At 34.8% G+C, this 18501-nt stretch overlaps 2 protein-coding genes across 3 annotated transcripts in view; both read left to right on the forward strand.

Moving 5' to 3' along the window:
• Window positions 1–7088, forward strand: part of LOC126827091 (sortilin) — a 31253-nt gene extending 24165 nt beyond the window's left edge. The window contains exons 20-22 of the mRNA XM_050556285.2: window positions 56–179; window positions 1284–1397; window positions 3140–7088. Coding sequence (XP_050412242.1) covers window positions 56–179; window positions 1284–1397; window positions 3140–3154 — 253 coding nt within the window. The 3' untranslated portion in view covers window positions 3155–7088. The remainder of the gene's footprint in view (window positions 1–55; window positions 180–1283; window positions 1398–3139) is intronic.
• Window positions 7089–10405: 3317 nt separating this feature from the next.
• On the forward strand, window positions 10406–18219 carry LOC130010319 (GTPase IMAP family member 7-like). 2 transcript variants are annotated; one of them, XM_050556268.2, is made up of 3 exons: window positions 10408–10787; window positions 11294–11413; window positions 16584–18218. In XM_050556268.2, the coding sequence occupies exons 1-3, from the start codon at window positions 10751–10753 to the stop codon at window positions 17522–17524; spliced, it is 1098 nt and encodes a 365-aa protein (XP_050412225.1). In that variant the 5' UTR covers window positions 10408–10750; the 3' UTR covers window positions 17525–18218. The 2 variants fall into 2 exon arrangements, with proteins under 2 accessions (XP_050412232.1, XP_050412225.1); XM_050556275.2 differs by lacking the exon at window positions 11294–11413 and having other exon boundaries at window positions 10406–10787; window positions 16584–18219.
• Window positions 18220–18501: the final 282 nt, after the last annotated feature.

An 18501-nucleotide genomic window follows, 5' to 3' on the forward strand; every position in this document is an offset into this window, starting at 1 on the left:
TGTCATTTATTCTCAGTAAGCATTAAGTTCTATGTAATTGATTATTTTTTTGCAGTAAAGTAGTTTATCGTTACTCACTACTGAATCAGAGTCAGACAGATAATCAGGATTTTGATGCTAATTTGGAAGGTGTTTTAACAAATACAGATTCATTGTATAATGATACTTCAGATGAAGAGGTAATATCTCCTTACCTACATATAACATTGGTGTAGTTGTGGTTTCAGCTTGTTGCAAATATACAAATGGAAGTAACAATAGCCAGATCTCGATTCTGTTTCTCAGCATATTTCACAAAATCACTAATTTTAGAAACATGAAGTAAATCAAAAATATTAATGATTTTAAGTATTAGATTGTGATGTAAAAACAGCTAAACATCTGTTACAGATTGTAAACAAGAAGAGCAGAGATTACTTACAACTGTGAATAATGCCATTTATCTGGATGTATTTTGTGCTTTATGAACTCTTAACTGACCCACGGCAACTTTTGTCGACAAAACCAGTTAGCCGAATGCAACGTTTCTAGCGTAATGAGAGTTACTTCCCTTATGAACAGACGACTTTTTCTCGCTTATTTACTTCCTGTTAGACATTTTGACATTGAAAAATCTTACTAGTTCTTTTTGAAAAACTGTAATAAAAAAGTGATATGTCTAGGCCTATAGGACGACATTCTCCTAAAGAAGGATTACCATCCTTATTGAATGACAGTAATTCAGATTTTATCGGTGGTATAGAATTTTATAGTTTTGTTTTAGAACGTGATAGGCTAGTGTAGGCCTACTGATAAGTGATAGAAGCAAGTAGGCTTAATCAACAAATTACTTAAATAAGCTTACATTAAAAGAGATTCATGATGAATGATTTTTAGTTCACAACAGCCGAACAAAAAAAAAATAGAACATCTACATGAATTTTGCATGAAATGTCTAAATTAATTTTTGGTATAAAATTCATTATTTCATATTTACGAAAATAAATTTAGATTATTTCATCCATTTACATGTATTTACATGAATTTTGCATGAAATGTCTAAATTAATTTTTGGTATAAAATTCATTATTTCATATTTACGAAAATAAATTTAGATTATTTCATCCATTTACATGTATGGTCTATCTACAGTTGTTTTTTAATGATATGACTTTAAAATGTGTGTATATTTTAACACTTGACGATTATGACGTGGGGTTTTATGACGTTATGACGTCAAACCTCTGGGTCATTTAAGAGAGTTAATAAAATTTGTATATTTTTTATAATTTGTGTTTTAACAGCAAGATACAACAAGATCCAATGGGAATCCTTTTGAAGTAACTAAACCAAGAAGATCACAGGGAGGAATGAATGGTAGCGCACCAGTCCAAAGTTACCATGATGATTCAGATGATGTAAGAATTATTATCATAAACTAATACAATATTTATTTAATTTGAATTAAAGTTTTAAACAATAGTGATATTTTATGTATGCCTGGAGGTAGCATAAAATCTTAGAGAGCAGCCATAATTTTATATTAAATTACTTGATCTGTGATGTCTGTATATTGTGTCCTGTCCCTAGATTTGTCTTGTATGTTTGTAGTGTGTGCTGCAGTCTGCCTGGACTTACTATTAACCATTTTATTTCCTAATAGATTTTCCATTTCTATCCATATGGAACAGAAGCATGCCAGTATGTAACTAGATAGAGTATAATAAGTCCAGGAGGACCGCACCACACATAACAGTTGTTTTATTCTTACTATACAATTAAGGGGGGTTGGATGGCTGAATGGTTAGCGTGCGCACACTAATTATTGAAATAAAATTAAACCATATGTTAGTCCCGAAATGACCTAGTTGTGTCGAGTGGACGTTAAACCCCATTTCTCTCTCTTTCTCTCTCTCTACTATACAATTACAGCTCAGAAATATGTTTGTGATTGTGTGATTATGGGGTCATAATTCAAAGGCTTTCCATTAAAGTTAAATAAGATGACTAGTCATCACCATCCCGCGCCCTTGAACTTGTTTGGAAGGCATAAGAAAAACAACTTCTTGGAATATCAATGGGACTAGTCAGAAGATTCATACTCTGATCACAGTAGCTCGACGAGGCAGGGTCGCTACTCCCTGCAATGTTTGCACAACCTTTTCCTACCTCAATCAGCTGTTGTAATGTTAAACAATAAGCTTATACATCAGAAAAAAAAATACTATAATAGGTTGATGTCTGTTCAAAGTTTCAAAAAGATTTCTTGAACAGATAATGAAATATGTTCCAGAAACGAAATCGGGATGGAAGGACGGTCACCAGAAATTAAACTAATAGGTAGATGAATGTGAAAGTATTATAAAGATATCTTGAGCAGTTTCTGAGATATGCTCTAGAATTCTAATTATATACCAAAAACTAAGTTAAATGTGCAGTAAAAATTCAAAAATCATTCAACAGAGAAATTTGTTTCCATGGAAACACAAAAATTATCAAATCCGAGAAATTTCTAATTAGCAAAAGGCACAACTACTATCACAGGTTTATGTTTTTACAAAGTTTCATGAAGATATCTTGAATAGTTTATGAGATATGCTCTGGAAACAAAATTGTACACCCAAAACTAAGTCAAATTTGTTTCCATTGAAACACAAAATATATAATTCCAAGAAATTCCTAAATAGCAAAAGGCACAACTACTGTAATGGGTTGATGTTGTACAAAGTTTCAAAAAGATATTTTGAACGGTTTGAGATGCTCCGGAAACAAAATTGTACACCAAAACTAAGTTAAATTTGTTTCCATGAAAACACAAAAAATATAAATCCCAGAAGTTCCTAAATAGCAAAAGGCACAACTACTGTAATAGGGTGATGTGTGTACAAAGTTTCAAAACTATATCTTGAACTGTTTATGGGATACGCTCCAGAAACTAAATCGGGACGAACAGACCCCATTTCAATATATATAGTATAGTATAGGCATGTATTTATTGAAAGTAGGGATGAGGCAAATGTCCTAATTCTGTGACTTTGGCAGGCAGAGGGTTAATGGCTCAGTGTTACCTTTAGATAATAAGCAGCAACTGGCCCCATTATTTTGCAATCATAATATTAGAAGTCCTAATAATATTATTTTTTTTTTTTTTTTTTTTCAGGATTTACTGAACTAACCAGCTGTATCACAAGTTATCATTCCAAACAGTTAACTAACAATTTTTTTGTTACAACTTTCTTCAACATGGCTGTGATATCCACACAGTGGTCCATTTTTAATTAAATTTATCTAGAGATGGAGAGGTTTATTTAAACGAGGTTAACTAGGTTTATTTATTTAATGTTGAAAAAATAAAACATAAACATTTAATGTGCGACAAAAAATGCAAATGAGGCTGTTTTAATTTCATACATAAGAATATGGGATGATAAAGAAGAACATAAGAAAATATTATTGAAAATATTTTGTGTTATACCTTCGTAGTTGGTAGAAATAATTTATATGTCCTAATGTCATGTTAGATAAAGTTCCAAATCGTATGTTACCACTGAATCAGAACATTTTATTAAAAAAATCTCTTTATGAAAACATTAAATTGTTGCAGTGGAGAAAACTTGTTAATATATTTTTACTTATATACTTGAAATGTGTTTTGTGTATGACTATAAACTAGAACATAACAGATATTATAGTAGTGAGGATTTATAGGATTTTTTTGCTTTTGTGAGGGGAAAGTTCCTTTTATTTTTTTTTTTAATTATCGTTTTGATTTCTAAAATTTATTGCTTGAAAGCTTTCTGCAGCATTTATTAACTTTTCGCAATAAGACCAATTCCAAACAAATATTTGTTTTGCAAACCAGTGGTTTAAATTAAACTTCCTGGGCCCTTATTCACGAAAACTTAAACTAAGATACAATCAAAATTTTAAGAAATACTGCAATTCGATTGGCTGACCAGTAAAATCAATTTGCATATATCCAATGAAGTTGCAGTATTTCTTAAAATTTCGGTTGTAACTTAGTTTAAGTTTTCTAGAATAAGGGCCCTGCATGATATATGTAATGAAAACTAGAGCCGTGGTGAAGATTGACTCTCTGTACAAACCATCTGTTTTAAATAGTGGTCATACTGCTCCACTCAATAGAACCCTTTGCAACTCTTAAGTAAGAAGTCAAATAGAGGGAGAACAAATATTTGGAATTGTTCTATGGTTATTGTAGTTTGTGTTTATATGATAATTGAATTAGTATTAACTAGACCAGTGGTATATATATAAAATAATTAGAAATTTTTGGTTTTGATGATACTATTTAAATGTGTATTTAAGACTAACTGTTCACATGAAATTTTATTTTTGTATAATCGTGCATGATCTCTCATTATTATTATCATCATTCTATTCAATAGTAGTAACCTTCTCTTTTTTGCAAGTATGAGATCATTCATTTAACATTAAGTAGTATCGACAGTGGCTATTTGTATGAAAATGGGGAATATTGACAGGTAATCGACATAGATATATAGATATATATATATATATATATATATATAGTTACATGTGATATATTACATTCAAAGTTTAAAAAGTCAGAATATGGGTTACTAATTATTTGCAGATTATTTTGTTTGGTGAATGAGTTTTGGGGGTTATGACATAATATACAAGAAAAAGTCCATTCTGAAAGAAATTTAATTAATTAAATTAAATGGATGTAATTTTCAGTGGAATAAAAAATGTCTGAATATAAAGCTAGATTTATGCAAATTCAAGTTTATACATTGTATTTGTCCCTTAAACTATTGAGAAATTTTCATTTGATATATCATATTTTATTCATTGTTATTTGATTAAAACTGTCATTGACTGACAGATTGGAGATTAAACAGTGCACTTTCCTCCAGACAGGGGGGTTGGATGGCTGAATGGTTAGTGTGCGCGCGCTGTATCATAAAGTCTGTCATTGAGTCGACTGGCGTGGTTTCGAATCCGCAGTTGTATGTGGCAAGGAGTAGGGTCGCCTGTCCAACCTCGTGGGTTTTCTCCGGGTCCTCCGGTTACCTCCCACTGCTAAAGACCCCTACGCGCAAGCGAATTATGTAAATAAAATTAAACCATATGTTAGTCCCGAAATGACCTAGTTTGTGTCGAGTGGACGTTAAACCCCATTTCTCTCTCTCTCTCTTCCTCCAGACACTGAATTAGGGACAAGCCATTAAAAGATAAATGTGATAGAACAGACTGCATAATGAAAATGTCTGCAAAATCCAATTATTGATCTCTAATGTATTATATTATTTCCATGGATTAACCCTAGGTTAGAAACAGTCTGGAAATTTGATCTTCTGAGTTACTCATATACAGAATTGTTTGCAGAACTTTTTGTAGAATACCGGGGAAAAAAATAAATCTTAATATGAATATTGATCTGTTTCTGGTTGAAATAATAGTAGGACTATTCTTCACTGTAATGCATATAATTGGAATTTTTATCAGTTATATATTATTTAAAGCGGAAATTGCAAATTTTTAAGTTATATTTTTAAAATTTATTAAAATAAAGCCTGAAAATAGATGGTATCCATAAACAGTCCTACCTTGTTAAAGATACATTATGGGAGATAAGATAACGAGATGGCAGTTCTCGCTATAATAGTTAAAAACTAGATAGTGTGAAGGTAATTTGCTGAAAATTTCAGTCAAATTGATCCACTATGAGCCGATAAAGAAGCGGATGAAATTTTGGCATAGTCTCGGTCATCATTACTAAAATCATTAATTTAAACAGCTTAGTCTCGATTATCCACTTTTGTTGATTTAATTATCAACGGCCGTTAGCGGCATATAGGAATCTAATCCAGCTAACATCGAAGGCTAGCCTTGACATCGAGAGTTTATTATGGTCTGGATAAGTTAATTAATGTCTAATTGATAATTTAGATAACATTTCAGGCCTAAAGAAAGACTTGTAATAAGCAGATTTTGCTCTTGCATAATGCATGTTTAAAGAATAATCCTATAATTCACTATTGCCAGCTTAGAAATTGGCAAAAATATCATTTTCCTCTTCTTTTTTAAATGTTTGAATATCGCTACTCCATGGTGGAGAATAGAAAACAAGGGAGGTAATTGTGTTATTATTTCCTGTCTAAATGAATCTTAAGTGTGAGAATGACACCTATGATCGTATAATTGTGAGTTGACAACCTATTGAGCAAAAGAAATAGAAATAATTACGTTTTGACTTTCTTAGAAAATTTGCAATTTCCGCTTTAAGCTTGCGTCCATCAGTCAGTCCAAATTCTGGTCAAAGTTTTTAAGATTTTCAATTTTAATTTTAGTTTAGTTATTCAGTCCTAAAAGGGAAGTCTACTAAAGTTTTTCAGAGTTTCTGCCGTTGCCACTCCTACAAGTCAATAGGAATTGCATTATTATTAAGAGTTGGCCAACAATTTTATCGTTATTGCCCTGATAGCCAACCTTCAAAATGCTTCTGGTGGGCATACATGTATATTTATTGCCTGGTAATATTTTGCTATTAATTAGATCTAACACTTATTTTCAAAAGGAAACTGGATTATTTCATGTATGTTTCACATTCATCAAATTTATATATTCCCTTACCCTTGATAGGTTAAATGTTACACAAAATAGATGATAACCTTGTGATGAATACACTGGGACTTCACAATATAAAGCTCCCAAAACCGTTCATATGAGGAACATTGAGGGCAAATAGCGGACCGTAACCTCCGCCTACATTGTGAAGCCCCAGTGTACATAGAACAAACTGAGTGTAGTTATGTTAATAAACAAAATTACAATGAAAATAAGATACTTATATTTATCAGTGAACCTATAAATAAACATGACATGTTTACATTCATTTACTAATTATATTCATTTCAATATTGATCACTATTTAGATATGTAAATATTATATACTGTGAAATGTGTAAATTTGATTTGTTAATTTTAATGTACCATTATGTTTGTGAATAACAGTGTTGGGATATAGGTCCTTCTTCACTAATGTTAGATTTTCCTTTTACTAAGATGTAAGTGTTCTTTCATAAATATATAAACTATTAAAAAATATGAAAAAAGAACTATTTCGACATGCATTTAAGTTATTCGTTATTGGTCACATGCAGAAATTTTAAAGGTTTAGTGCACAGATTTCACAAGTAAGTTATTAGGTATACCTCGGGCCTGTTTCATGAAATCTTAACTAAGATAAAATCCACATTTTATTAATTTGATTGGATAATATTGGATTGATTTTAGTGTTTAGCCAATCAAAATTGAAGTATCTACTAAAATTTGGATTTTATCTTTAGTTAAAATTTCATGAAACAGGGCCCTGGTTAATAAATTTTTCATAGCCAAGTACCCAACCCTAATAATATACTATTCAAAAAAAGTAGGGGATATTTGATTTTTAAGTGTTATTAAAGTCACCTAATGAAACTGACGAAGAAACAAATGACAAAATGAAATGAAGTTCACATTCATCGATTTATTCCAAATGATCGTTAGACTAAGTAAGGCACAGACTGACCATTATAAGGGTAAAATGATACCCGGGGTCAAACAGCAAAGTTACCACAGCATCACAACCAAGTCAGTAACGGGTAAATCCTCCTCTGTTTGCCAAACAAGCATTGATCCGACGTGGCATACTCCTAATGAGACGTCTAAGGTCATTTTGGTCCAGATTGTCCCATTCCTGTTGCAACGCAGCAGCAAGTTCTTGGACATTGGCAGGACGTTGTTGACGTTGACGTAACCTCTGTCCAAGCATGTCCCAGACATGCTCGATGGGGGAGATGTCGGGACTCAGTGCTGGCCAAGGTAATGTGGTGATGTTCTGTTTTTGGAGGTAACCTGTAACGATCCTGGCCCTGTGACATCTTGCGTTGTCATCCTGTAAGATGAAACGGCGGCCATGACGTCATGCGAACGGCACAACATGGACTGCCAAGATGTTGTCCCGGTAGTACTGGCCTGTAACACGCCCTGCAACAACATGTAAAGCCGTTCTTCCAGCAACAGTGATGCCTCCCCACACCATAACAGAACCACCCCCAAATCGATCATGTCTGATGACGTTAACGTCTTGGAAGCGCTCGTTTCGACGACGCCACACCCTCCTACGTCTGTCCAAAAAATCAACAGTGAACCTTGACTCATCTGAAAACATCACATTGCTCCAGCGTCGATTATCCCAGTGTTGACGATCCCTACACCAACGACGTCTTGCCTGAATGTGATGATCTCTCAAACAAGGGATCACGCGAGGACGTCGGGCGCGAAGGTGACCCCTATGCAGTCGATTCCGAATCGTCTGGCCACTCACTCTCACACCAGTGTCTGTTTGAAGACGAGCGCTGATCTGATTTGCTGTGATGACACGATTTCTCAAGGCCAAGGTACGGATAAATCGATCCTGGGCTTGAGTTGTCGCCCTTGGTCGACCTGAGCGTGGTCTGTCCTGTACAGATTGTGTATCACGGTATCTGGACCATAGCCTGCTTATGACAGACTGAGAAACATTCATCGTCCGCGCCACAAACGCCTGTGTTGTGCCGATCTGTAGCATGCCAAGGGCACGTAACCTTTCATTTTGGGTAAGCCGACGCATATCAAAATTTGTTTTCTGGTCACTAAAACAATTAAACTGATGTTTCCACCCTGGAATTCAATGCCACAATGACTGTAACATTCAAAGTCAGAGTCGTGCAAATCTTGGGTTGGACCCCCATGATGATCCCAAGCATCACCTGCATTCCATGCGGTAGCTATTGGTGCGTTTGGGCGTCACATGTAACTGGAAATGTTTCTTCTGTTAGGTTCTATAGTGACTTTTTTCGTAGTCATTTGCATATTTTAGTATTATGCCCCCAAAATCAAATATCCCCTACTTTTTTTGAATAGTATACATCACTGGACAAATATTGTCATGGGAGAGAGAGAGAAATGGGGTTTAACGTCCACTCGACACAAACTAGGTCAGTTTGGAACTAACACATGGTTCAATTTTATTTCAATAATCCTCTTGTGCATAGGGGTCTTTAGCAGTGGAAGGAAACCAGAGAAAACCCACAAGGTTAGACAGGTGCAACCCTTCTCCTTGTCACGTACAAGTGACAGACCTTATGATACAGCGCTCACATGCTAACCATTCGGCCATCCAACGTCCCTTTCTTGTGAGGAAATGAAATGAAGTGAGGTTTAACACAAACCTGACAAATAATCGAAGACAGGCATACACCATGCAGTCTGCTATGAAAGAAATTTTGCCCGGACAACAGCATTTCGAATGGCAACAGTGATAGTAAATAATAAACAAAGATTATGTTATTTTTCATCTTTTCCTATATGTAGACTACGACCTTTCTGTAGTTTCGATACAACGGCATCATTCTGTGTGTTCAAAGATATCAGCATTTTAATTGTCCCGAGATGTCGTTATCTAAATACGTAAATAAATACAGTAACGGATGGCTAGGCTACTTTTTGGTTTTAAATATTGGTAGCTAAAATGCACAGCTCCCAAACATGAATTACTAACACAATAAATATAGCTGAAACAGGATCATTATTTGCACCTTCCAGAAAATAATACGCCCTCCCCACCCCCAAAGAATAAAAAGATAGGTTGCCAGGCAACGAAACATTTTGTCGGAAATGAAAACATTTACAACACACTAAAGTCTGATTACGAGTAACAACCTATTTGGCTTCTAGTTCTGTCCTATTGTAATATTTAGCACATTTAATATCAATTGCCATTGATCCCACTCAACACATCCATAATGAACGCAAATTTCTGTTCCAAATTATTACTGGTCAATAGTCTCATTAACAACCAATACCTTATTGCGTAACAATATCATTCGGGTTTAAACAGAGCTCCAAATTTGTTTACATAAGGTTACGTCATGACTCAAGAAATTTATTATGCCCAATTAACCAGTGCATAGCAGAATATTGCACAAAAAAAACCCCAAAAAAACTAATTGTGTGACAAACGAGGCTATCAAAAACGGCTATACCATGTAAACAATACTGTTTGGAAACGAACAATATACTTTCACCGTTTTTTAAAACCTTAAATCACTGTCATGTTGCTGTACACAGTCGATGGTGGTTTCCTGCGATACAGGACTTGACAAATATATGCATAATATAATACCAAGGTCGTGGACACTAGAGGTCACAATTTTTATACGATTTTGATGAACCTGACAATGTATGTTTATAAACGAAAGATCTCGGTTTCTTTTGATATTGGCGAATATACGACCGCCACTTCCTATATATACATTTTTATTTGGTGGACCCTTGTAAAAACCGTTTATTTTAATAGAATCTGTTATAGATACAACGGAAGTGAGATGGGGTTGAAATAGGTGGTATTGGGTAATTCGACGCGCCGCCGAGAATATCGAGTTTAGTCGGCATAATTGGGCCTGCTAATTTCATTAGCCCTGTCGGGGCAGAACAGTTCAACAGTTGGACGTTAAACCCCATTTCCTTTCTAAAATTGAAAATGCACGGAGTACCCCGTCACGTGACTTGCCGATTGGGGGAAAAAACAAGAAGCTTTCATTCAAACGTCTTGGGGAAAAAAACCACACCCAGACGTCATTCTGGAAAGGCCACTGCATTGTTAATAAATATCCATTGTACATGAGCTATATTTAGAATGGGATTTCCAAAAACAAAATCACTTGATTAGTTGATAAGAAAAGTCAACACAAGAGAAATGGCATCTAATGATCCAGTCTCTGAAAATATTACAGGTGAGCTGTTGATATATTATATATTTATATTTATTAATTTTAGGCCATATTACAGGTGAGCTGCCGATATATTATATATTTATTAATCTGAGTTTACACATTGGCCATATGGAGTCGAGTGGAATTCACATCATAATTCAAACTCTCTATTTATTATCTATAGTAATATATTCTTTCTTCAGTTTGTGTAACTTCTTACATGTACATACAATTGTACCTACTTGTCTACTAATTTAGTTATGTGACCCAGTGAGAATTTGTTCTTTTTCTTTTAATTTGTGTTAATATTTTTGATATTAAAAGCAGATATTAGTCGGTTTGTTGGGAAATATTTTGACATTTCACAAATGTTACCCTGTAAAAGCCACACAATTCTAACCTACATTATGGTTAACAGATAACACTTATTGATAATGGCCATGTAAAATGACCATTATCAGTCCTATCTAAATCTAACTCCAATTTTCCTTTTTTTAAAATCTATTTAACTGTCAATTTGTTTTTAGCATGGGAATGTCAAAAATGTACATACTTGAATAGCAAATGGCCAGAATATTGTGAACTCTGTTGGACAAAAAATAAATATTCACATAAAAAAACACCTGTAGATGAAAAAGGAGACTTTGGTAAGTTAATAAATATAAGGTTTATATATGGTACACCCTTGTTTATAATTTATTGTAGGTATATTGTTCACCAATTGTTGTCAAAATCATTGACTTTCAGAATCATCACAGTAATTGACTTATTGTTAAAGCTTGTGAACACATGACACGGTTAATTCTTGATTCATCATGATTGAAGTTTTTATAACTTGATGGGATTGTCGATTAAGCCATAAGGAGGAACCAGTACAATGCAAGACATAGGCATGTAGCACTGCCATTCATTCGGTTTACATTTTTTGGCAAGTATATAATAGTTAAAAGAATTTAACTTTTGTTTTTGAAAATTCATTACCGGTTAAGTTAATTAGTTAACTTACTTTATAGGAAAATTATGTTGTTTCATTTACTAGTTTTAGGTCGAACTTTGTATTTGAAATCAATTCATTTATAACTGATTTGTATGTTTACTTCATAATTGACAGTAAATATGAAATGTTTGGGGGGAAATTGGATATTATAAAACAGAGTGAGAACGACCATAGTCCTGACTTACTTTTCTTCCTCTGCATGACACACTGAACTAAAGCTGCTATAATATTAATCGGTAGTTAATATTTGTAAATTTTAATAATGAATTCCATTACCAGTACACGGTTGACATTTTTTGAAAAATGGATCAACTTGCCCCATTTGGATTCCACCACCACACAACTACATGTACCGGTACTAAGCTGCCACTCCCCAATTTTACTGCTTACCTTTTGAATTTGGAACGTGATAGTCTACAGCACCAGAATCTAAGAAATTCTATAGAATTTAGTTCAAAAATCAAAATGTATTGCGTTGAACATTTATATACAGCGAAATGTTATCTATGGAATTTTGTGATTCTTGGTGGGAGAGTTCAATGAGGCAAAAGAAAGAACACATAGATGATAGATCTCAATACAGAATCCCTTGCCATGACACATTTTAATTTTTCAAAACTTTGAGAAAACTTTTTCGAGTTTAATGTGTCATATTATATAGCACTCTGATTTCCAATTCCGTATACATACACTGTGCATCTATATTTTGTACTGTAGCATTCTCAGAGGTAATGTGTACTGGGGTTCTAGTCAGTCAGACACCAATTATTAAAAACACATTTGTTCGAATATCATTTTATACTGCTTTCTTTATAACAAGTAAAATATTGCTTTTCTGTTAAGATTCAAGACCAATTCAACATTGAAACTTACTACACTACAACTAAAGACAAAGGATAAGCTTATCCATTATCCAAGCTTTAATTGTTAGCACTTTTAATCAATCCTATACATTAAATAATCACTAATCTTACAAAATCAAATTAAACCAACAGCCTGAAGAAAATTTGTCTGTTCCCCTTTAAATTGTTCATATGATTCTTCATATTTCTGAACCAGTTCAATGTACAGAGAAAACATTTTTTCAACTCTCTCTTCAACTTGCTGTTCCCTGTTCCTTAATTCTTCTAAGACTTTCTGTTTTTGCTTCAGCGTACCCTCTGTTTGTTCTGCTTCCAAATTATTTTTCTTCTTGTATATCATCTTTTGATTTATTACTTGCTCAAGCTGTTCATGGGAAGCCTTCTTCTTAGCTTTAAACTGAAGATCGAATTTGGCACCAGCTTCTTGTTTGGACGTCAATCTGGCGTCCAGTTGATATCTCTTTGTTGCTAATTCTTCCAATATACTCTGAACCTCTTGGTAAACATCATTGTTCTGGAGGATATCCTTGCTTAAAACACTTTCTTGATCTTTTTCTTGTTTGATGGATTGTAGAAGTTTTAATAGTTTATCAGCCACAGCCTCTCGCTGCTTGAATTTTTCGGCTTGTCTTGCCCACTCAGTACGCCTGTCCCTTGATTCAGCTATTTCTTCGTTAAGGGTTGTGACCTTTTCTTGATTTCTGGCCAGCTCATTCTTGGCTTTCTCAGGTGACTGGACAATTTTCTGAGAAATAATATCAATTTGTTTCTCTTTGTTGATGATATCAACTTTCAGTTTGTCCTTGGATGCTCTTTTACCCGACAAATCAGTTTTAATTTCTTGAATATTTTTCTGATATACTGATTGCTGCTTATGATGGCTTGCCATTTCAGTTGTAAACACTTCAATTTCATGTTGAAGTCTGGCTATTTCTGGTTCTTCTTCTGTTCTAATGGCTTTATGGTTATTTATTTTCTGTCTTAAGTCATCATAGAGCTCCCGAAACTTTTCATTTTCTTCTTTGAGTTGTTGGAAAATTGTAATTCTATTTGTACGAAACTTGTATAAATTGATAGCTGCACTGCAAATTTTAATAAGACGTTTCAAGGATGGTTCTATGATGTCTTGAACTGTAAAATCTTTAATTCCACAAGTGCTCATCACTCTTTTTAGGGAGAGCGTTACAGTCATAAGGGGTAATGATTCATTGTGGAGCTCTGGATATTCGTAAACATCATTTGATTTCACCAATATAATTTGTTGACTATTCTGATAAACTTGATCGGGGGGAATATTTGTCAACAACTCTAATATTATTCCGTAAATTTGCCTCCATTTGAAGGAATCGGGTTTTCTAAAATCAGTGTCACAAATGTCAACATTGATATCATGAAAGAAATTTAAAATTTCTTCAATTCGAAGCATGGGAAAACAAAACTGGGCCATAATGTATTATGTTTAAAACTGTTTAGTAATTTCTGCGTCCCGCGGATATTTTCATAGGTTTATGGTTTTGATTTTTTATCACGTGACAAGATATGGTGCGCCGTCTACAACCAGGAAAAGATAAGTCTACACATAGTCGCAAATTTCCAGTTGGTTTGCTTATATATAGCTCTATGTTTGCAGACGACTAACCCCAACCTTGACATTTTCAGTGAGACTTAGGGGCAATAAATTGTACGATTTTGTCTCGTCTTTGTATTTTTATTATTTCCTATTTTTTTCTCCTGCCATTGATTGAATTTATATTTTCATAGTTATCTACCAATCTGTTTCACAGAGGATTACGAAAGTCTTCTTATATCTCTGTTAAAGATGCCTGTCTTCAACACGTGACGCCGCGCAAGAAGCTTTAATATATTTCTATGGCGGCGTCAAGACGCTTTCGTCATTAAAGCTTCTTGCGCGGCGTCAATCATTGGGTCAATAATGGCACGTTACAAGACTTTACTGGTTCGGACAGAATGGTGTCCTTTACTCATTTTAATACCCATTTACACTATAGGCCTATAGTATAGGAAATAATTTTTACCTACAAATACTTCAAACGTTTTTATTTATTTTTCTAATACATGTAGGCCTACATAAAAAAATATTTTAGAATTTAATTTGTCTGAGGAAAAAGTTAATATTTGGGGCTCATATACGTCACATCGATGTCATCCTGTAGCGGCCTAGCGAATATGCACCGCTGATCAATGTAGCTCTACATCGAATATGGAAATCTTCATCTTTACGGACGTAAATGTTGCACATCCATCTCAGAAAATGAGATCAGCACCACGCCAAGTTGTTTTTTTTTTACCCAAGTTGTTTTTTTTACCCACTTCAAAGACGGCCAGTCCTTTTTGCTAACATATTACCAGGACCCTTTGTTAGGTGTTTTAATTCCATTAATCCATAAATAGGTCTAATAGTAAGGTGTTGTCTAGCGTGTGCATTTTCACATCTACAATTAATTGTGCATATTTTTTGAGTCAACATGCGTGTCGATCAGCTCCAAACTGCTAGACCAATAATTCAACCTCCTTAGTCAAGTCTATACCCGTCTTGTAATCCTCGTAATTGTGCTTTAATCCAAGCCAAGGCGCCCATTGCCCCAAGGAGAATTTTTATACGCCCACTTACATGGGTCGTTCCCCCCCCCCCCCCCCGTGAGGCTGCAGTTGTAAGAGAAAGTTTTAAAAAAATTATGCGTAACACTGGGTTCACAAGATGAACAAACCCTGTCGATATTCAGCGCTTCACAACCTTCCAGCATATTTCTAGGACTTTCGATCTGTTCCAGGGACATAGGCCTACTAGCCTATCTGTACGGAAAAACTTGTGAACACGACAGAGATCAGATTTCTTGAAGGCACAACGGATCCTTATCAAACTTGATCAACGGCACCATCCAAGTTTTCTTTTCGGATACACGTAATATAAGCCATCTTGTCTTCAAGACTTATTAGTTGCTGTGTCGGCGTATTTCCACGCTTTGCGTGGCTATCTTTGACAGTTGATGGCCGCTGTATGACAGTTTCACAGTGGCTCGCTAAAATTAGTATAGAAAATTCAAGTGACCTAGGCTAGCAATCTGTTTCATAGAAGTTATGCAAAAGCCTTCTAACTATGTGTAAGATGACTGACCTTTATAAGTTCCAATGCGTCGATCATTAGAGACTTTTGGCAAGCGGAATTTTCCCATCCGTATACGTATCCGTATCGTATACGTGATACGTGGCGTCAATGTAGTTTAAGAGTTTGGGCAGATTTTCGCGTCGCATACGTGTGCGTCGATGAGCTGAGCTTAGTTCTATTACAGCATGATGCCAAATATCTACCAAGATCACCACCAGTACGTCAAGTGCCTATTAGAGCCGACAATTTCCCGGAGGGAATGAAGTCGCTCGACAGTCGCAGAGCTATTAAAAAAATAAAAATTAGTGTCGAATCTTATTAAAAATCTTCGACTTCGACTTGACTGCAATTTTTGGTTTCACTAATGTATCATTTCAGAAAGTTTATACCCCTTTACCACAGAATAAAATCATTTACAGATTTGCAAGGTTCCGCCTCCCTAAATTTAGCATGTAGATCAATCATCATGGTTAAAATCACATCATACCATTTCAGCGTCTAAAAGTAGCAAAAAAGACGGCAAAAGGACACGACAATGTTATACGGACCTTTTCCGTATGAAAGCTGTTCGTTACCTGCTGCCGTATCCGTGTGCCGTATCACGTATGAGAAATGCACACACATTGGTGACGTCACACGCAAAATCCACACGGATACGCGATACGGACCAGAAATTTACGCTTGCCAAAAGTCTCTATTTTCTTCGACAGCGCGTGCATTGTAAACGGGCCTTTTACCTATTTTACGCTTATGTTTTATGTACACATTCTAGTACATGTATATATTGGTAAAGAATAATGCCGCAATAATTTTTTTTCTCCAATTTTCAGACACTTTACCAGATAAAGAATCGATAAGGCTAGTTATATTGGGAAAGACTGGTAATGGAAAAAGTTCAGTAAGCAATTCTGTTACTGAATCTCAAGATTTCAAATCTGAACTCAGCCTCGAGTCCATAACTAAAGAATGTCAATATGAAGTAGCAGAATGTTATGGTGATATTAGGCTGGAAATCGTTGATACCCCTGGTTTATTTGACACTGGGACACCACTAGAGGAATCTATTAAAGAAATTACCAAATGTATCGGATTGTCGGCACCAGGTCCTCATGCGTTTGTCCTGGTTTTGGACATCAACCGTTTTACAAAAGAAGAAGAACAAACCGTGGATGCATTGAGCCAGCTTTTCGGTGATAAATTCTTTTATTATGTAGTGGTTTTATTCACCGGGAAAGATGCCTTAATAAGAGATGGAAAATCGTTGGAAGACTTCATCACCAAGGTTCCAGATTATCTGCGTAAACTCCTGGTTAAATGTAAAAACCGATTTACAGCCATTGATAATACTGGAACTCAAGAGAAACGACAAGCAGGTGTACACGAACTTCTTACTGTAATTCAAAACATGAAGGAGGAAAATGAGCCAGAATATTATACCAATAAATTATTTAAGGAAGCTGAAAAAATCCTCTTAAGTCGTGAAAGAGAGTTTGCTTTAGAACTAAAAACAAAAGAAGTTGATCAGATGAATTTACCAAAGAAAAGATGCGATCAGTTTGGAGCTACCAGACAAGATCAAGAAGCAGCCCATACAGAAATAATGACGAGAAAAAAAAGAAGGGAGATAGGAGGGTTAAGACACAATTTAAAGAAGGAGATAGTTGGTGGAGCTGAGTGGTTTGTTACAAATTACAGACCAGTTCTAGAGATAGTATCAGAATCCCTCAAACTGATAGATATGGGCATCAAAATCTATCAAGGGCGATGGTAAAATGAAATACTTGTTTGTTTGACCCTCTGAATTATTCTATTATGGGTTACATATAATATTATGCTTCTGTTGATATCGCAGTATAAAATGTATATTCAGCTTGAATATGTTCGTTAGGAAACCTAACGGCTGTTCATATATATGAATATTAAACATACATTATGCAAGAGCTAAATCTGCCTATTGCAGGTCTTTCTTTAAGCCTGAAATGTTATCTAAATTATTAATTAGACATTAATTAACTGATCCAGACCACAATCAACTCTCGATGTCATCGCTAGCCTGCGATATTTACTGGATTAGGATTCGATCTGATGCTCTACGCTCATTCATGATTAAATCAAGAAATGGATAATCGAGACTATGTATTTTATCGTACCGACTTTAGTAATGATGATTGAGACTAGGCCCAAAATTCAATCGCTAAATTCTCGATTCAGAGTGGATCATTTGATTGAAATTTTCAGCAAATTCCCTTTACATTATCTAGTTTTTAACTATTATTGCGAGAACTGTCAGTCCATTATCTAATCTCCCATAATGTATCTTTAAAATAAATAATAACCAGTTTTTGCAAAAAGAAATTTAATGTTTCTATTTATTTTCTTTCTTTTTTTTTGGAAATTAAGATGATCTTGTTAACTAGTATATAATTAAAGAATAAATGTTGAAGAGATTGGCACTTGATTGACATTGAAAAATAAAGAATAAAGAAATCGTAAATATCTGAATTTTAAGTAATGCCACCCCACCATCTGGTGGATGATATTTAGAACCCTTTCTTGTCGGTATAGATACAAAATTTAACCGATGAATCTGACAAGGGAAAGCATAGTAAGGGAGCTAGGTTCAGGTACACAATTTCTACCATGATGGATGAATGGGCAGCGGTACCCGATACTCTGAACCTGGATTCTTAAGTTGCGGGTCCCCTTCCCGCGAGGGTGTGTTTGTGTGTGTGGGGAGGGGGGGGGGGG

Source organism: Patella vulgata, chromosome 7 (assembly GCF_932274485.2).
Source record: "Patella vulgata chromosome 7, xgPatVulg1.2, whole genome shotgun sequence".
NCBI lineage: Eukaryota > Metazoa > Mollusca > Gastropoda > Patellidae > Patella > Patella vulgata.

Coding starts and splice junctions, on each gene's coding strand:
- LOC130010319 (XM_050556268.2), top strand. CDS start 10,751: ATGGCATCTAATGATCCAGTCTCTGAAAATATTACAG. Junction 10,788..11,293: donor AGTCTCTGAAAATATTACAG/GTGAGCTGTTGA, acceptor ATTTGTTTTTAG/CATGGGAATGTCAAAAATGT. Junction 11,414..16,583: donor AGATGAAAAAGGAGACTTTG/GTAAGTTAATAA, acceptor TCCAATTTTCAG/ACACTTTACCAGATAAAGAA.